General features: G+C 50.8%; 1 protein-coding gene across 1 annotated transcript; it reads left to right on the top strand.

The window, feature by feature from the left end:
* Positions 1-565: 565 nt before the first annotated feature.
* Positions 566-4,445, top strand: F4817DRAFT_314393 (CNH-domain-containing protein; the record flags this gene model as incomplete). The annotated part of the gene is made up of 4 exons (XM_049300395.1): positions 566-3,004; positions 3,063-3,393; positions 3,447-4,294; positions 4,350-4,445. The coding sequence occupies 4 exons, from the start codon at positions 566-568 to the stop codon at positions 4,443-4,445; spliced, it is 3,714 nt and encodes a 1,237-aa protein (XP_049160492.1).

The raw sequence follows: 4,445 nt of genomic DNA, 5'->3' as shown, positions 1-4,445 counted from the left end.
CTACCTAACCCGACCTCTCCCTTCCTGTCCCTAAAACCCACCTATTCGATTCGATGCCGACGTCTTGCTCATCGCTCCCCTCCAAATCACTTGTTATCCCGTTCCACTAGCGATTTGCATCCAATTATTAACTTAGCGGGAACCTGTACATTTCTAGGCGAAAGACGAAAGGGGGAAAGAAAAAAAGAAAAAACCTCTGGAAGAACGAAAAGACTGGACAAGTTAGAGGGAGTAGGATATCGCTCGCACATCACGGCCGTCCACCCACGGCGGTGAGTCCGTCGTCAGTGTCGGCAATCACCCCTTTATCTCCATCTGCGGACTATCCTACATAGTCTCTTGTCTAGGCTCCCGGCCGCCTAGGCTTTTGTAAGAGTAAGTGACGTGACGCCACACACCCCTGGATCTTGTATTGATACGAAGCTGCACCTGCGTATGCGAAGTGGTGTTTGTACAACCTTACCGGCACCGCCGTACATTTTGATAATTTTTTTACCCTTCTTATGCCTCTGGGCGACGAATCTGTTGCTGACTACGTAACCTCACCCTTTTTAGGACTACGAGAATGGCTGATTACACATACGACCAACGGCGATATGGCCCGGCCTCGAATAATCAGCGAGATGCCGCATTCTCCAACATTTTCGGTTCCGCCCCCCCTCCAGGACGAACCGGGACTATGACCTCGTCGTCGCAAGGCTACACGCCGAACGTGCAGCCGCAAGAGGGTAGAACCCAGACTATGTCGTCCGTGTCGAGCATGCAGCATGATATGCAGCGACGGCCCCCTCCACGACCCCAACAGCAAATGGGCTATGAAGACACTGGCCGAACTAGAACTATGGATACGAGTATGGCCAATGGTTACTACCAAAGTCAGCGAAACCCTTCTGGAGGTTATCCCCCGATGCCAGGGCAGTATGGAAGACAGCCGCTTCCAGGACCGAATCAAAGGCCTTATCCTGGCCCTCCGCCCCAAGGACAGCCTCGATTCGACTCGAGGGGACCTGCCCCGTCTGGATATCCTCCGCGAAACCCAGCTCCCCGAATGTACCAGGGAGGACCGGGGGCTGCCCCTGCTATGCGTGATGACCCGTATAGATCTCAGTCTCTCGCCAGCATGCCACGGCAGCCGGCATATCAGTCGTCGCCCGCCCCCTATCAAAACCAACCGAATAATTTCCGGGCTCCTCCGCAGACTACAATGTCGTCTCGCACAACCGCACAAGGTCGAGTAGTCCCCGAGCGCCATGACGATCGATCGATGTCGATGACTGGCTATCCTCCCGATCGTGATGCTCATCAGATGATGAGCGGCCGAGTGATTCCCAACCGTATGAGGGCACCTTCGAACGAGGCTCCGGCAATGAATGGGAATGCGGGCGGATACCCCACGTTCAACGGATACACATCTGCGCCGGGTACTGCAACGAGGACAATGAGCATGGCATCTTCGACTGTTGCCGGAGACCACAGTCGCACCATGTCAATGGCTAGTACCATTGTCCCTGAGACTTCCGAGCAAGCTCGACAACAGCTTCAGCAGCAGACACAGCCGACACGGCAGCTAGTTCACCGGCCATCCCTATCGAAATCAATTGAGGGTGAACGACCTCCTACCGCTAAGATCCGGCCGCCGTTGGTTTACCCTGCCCTTCTCTCTCGAGTCGCCGAATGTTTCCGCCAAAAGATAATCACGGGCGATCGGACGAAGAACGAGTTGACGTACAAGAATGCTTTTAGCGGTTCTGAGGCCGTCGACGTCCTGTCGTATATCATTAGAACTACAGATAGAAACCTGGCGTTGCTCCTTGGTCGAGCTCTTGATGCGCAGAAGTTTTTTCACGATGTTACTTATGAGCACCGATTACGAGACTCGTCGTCTGAGATGTATCAATTTAGGGAGACTCTTATGGATGAGCCAGAAGAGAAGCACCCGGTCAATGGTGTATTCGTCTTGCTCTCCGAATGTTATTCTCCGACATGCACAAGGGACCAGCTCTGCTATTCGATCGCCTGCCCACGAAGATTAGAACAGGTGTCTCGACTTAACCTCAAGCCACAGGTTGGCCTCAGGAAAGACCAGGACGCTACTATCAACGACGATGCGGACCAGACAGACGAACAGAAGCTCTGGATTAACACCGTCCCCAAGGAGATTGCTGAGAGTGTCGGTGACAGGGAAAAGAAGAGGCAAGAAGTTATTTCCGAAATTTGCTATACCGAAAGAGACTTCGTCAAAGATCTCGAATATCTTAGAGATTTCTGGATTTTGCCGTTGCGCTCGAAGGGTTCGCCTATTCCCGCTGCAAGGAGGGAAAAGGTTGTGCAGAATATTTTCAGCAACATTATCGATCATCCTAGCATTCACTCTGTTAGTTCCAGATTTGCCAAGGCTTTGACAGAGAGGCAACAAAAGCACCCTGTAGTCAAGAACCTCGGTGATATCTTCCTGGAAATCGTTCCTCAGTTCGAGCCGTTCATCTTGTACGGTTCGAAGCAACTTGAAGCCAAGTTCGAGTTCGAAAACGAGCGATCGAGCAACCCCTATTTTGCCAAATTCGTCGAGGAGATCGAAAGGAGAAAAGAGTCGAGGAAGTTGGAGTTGAACGGTTACTTGACTAAACCCACAACACGTCTTGCTCGTTATCCCCTGCTCCTCGAGAACGTCTTGAAATATACGGAAGATGGCAGCCCCGACAAGGAGGATATTCCGAAAGTTCTTGTTACGATTCGTGACTTGCTGAGCAGAGTCAATGCCGAGTCTGGTAAAGCTGAAAACCGGTTTAACCTACGCCGCCTACACGAGCAACTGAAGTTCCGCCCTGCTGATCGTGTCGACCTTAAGTTGACAGAAGACGGCCGCGAACTAGTATTCAAGACCCAGTTCAAAAAGTCACCTACAGATCCTACGGATATCACGGCTTTCTTGTTCGACCATGCTGTTCTCCTGGTGCGGATAAAGCAAGTTGGCAAGGGCGAAGAAGTGAAAGCCTATAGGAGAGTAAGTAATTGGCTATCTCTAATGTGTCAGAATTTAGTGGCTAATCTTAACCATCTAGCCAATCCCGCTAGAGCTACTCTCCATTAAAGAGATGGACGAAGTCATTCCTCAGGCGGGAATAAAACGAGCGTCCTCGAATTTACCTTTCCGCGGCAAAGATTCCGATAAGAAGTCTACGGAAGGTTGGCCTATCACCTTCCGACATCTAGGCAAAAATTACTACGAGCAAGTTTTGTACGCATCGAATCAGACAGCCAGGAAAAAGTGGCTCGAGTTCATCGACTCAGCTCAACAGCGTCTCCGAGCACGAGCCGACTTCTTCAACGTTAACACCCTCTCTTCCAATTTCTTCCAAGCTGGCAACCTTGTCAACGCTGTGACGCCTTTCGGTAAGGAGTGCATGATACGCCGGATGTTTGACCTTTGCTAACTAGACTAACAGATGGTGGTCGTAAACTAATCATCGGCACTGATCATGGCATCTACGTGGCTGATCGTAAGGCTAAAGACCAGGTGCCTAAGCGTGTCATCGAAGCGCAGCACGTCACGCAGGTTGATGTATTAGAAGAGTATGGTCTCTTACTAGTCTTATCGAACAAGACATTATCGTCATACTCGCTCGCAGCGTTGGATCCTAACGAGCCAGCACTTGCGAAGAGGCCTAAGAAGATCCAAAGCAACTGTAATTTCTTCAAAACAGGTATCTGTCTAGGTAGGCATCTGGTCTGTTGCGTCAAGTCTAGTGCACTTTCGACTACGATCAAGGTGTACGAGCCAAATGACTCGATGAGTAAGGGCAAGAAGCAGAAGGGGTTCGGCAAGATGTTCAACGCCGGTCAGGATGAGTTGAAGGCGTTTAAGGAGTTTTACATCCCAACAGAATCGTCTTCGGTTCATTTCCTAAAGAGTAAGCTCTGCGTGGCATGCGCGAGAGGGTTCGAAGTCGTCTCTCTCGAAACGCTTGAAACGCAGTCGTTGCTAGACCAGGCCGATACGTCGCTGGACTTCGTCGCAAGGAAGGAAGGTGTGAAACCGATCCATATAGAACGGCTCAACGGAGAATTCCTTCTCAACTACTCTGAGTTCTCGTTCTTCGTCAACCGGAACGGTTGGAGAGCGAGACCGGAATGGCGTATTGATTGGGAGGGAACGCCACAAGCATTCGCACTATCTTACCCGTGGATTTTGGCGTTCGAACCAAATTTCATTGAGCTCAGGAACATTGAAAGTGGAGCGGTCCATATCGTCCCACATAAGAACATCCGGATGCTACACAGTAGTACACATGAGGTGAGTTACAACTGGGTTAGTTTAATGAGGTACGAAATTACTAACTCCTATGTAGATCCTGTTCGCCTACGAAGATGAAGCCGGCGGCGACGTGGTCGCGGCTCTCGACTTCTGGAAAAATAATCGGAAGTCTGAGATGCTCGCGCCTTGA

This window comes from Daldinia loculata (genome assembly GCF_022478755.1).
Source record: "Daldinia loculata strain CBS 113971 unplaced genomic scaffold F4817scaffold_15, whole genome shotgun sequence".
Taxonomy (NCBI): domain Eukaryota; kingdom Fungi; phylum Ascomycota; class Sordariomycetes; order Xylariales; family Hypoxylaceae; genus Daldinia; species Daldinia loculata.
The sequence above is the reverse complement of the archived record's forward strand: the minus strand, read 5'-3'. Positions and strand labels throughout refer to the sequence as shown.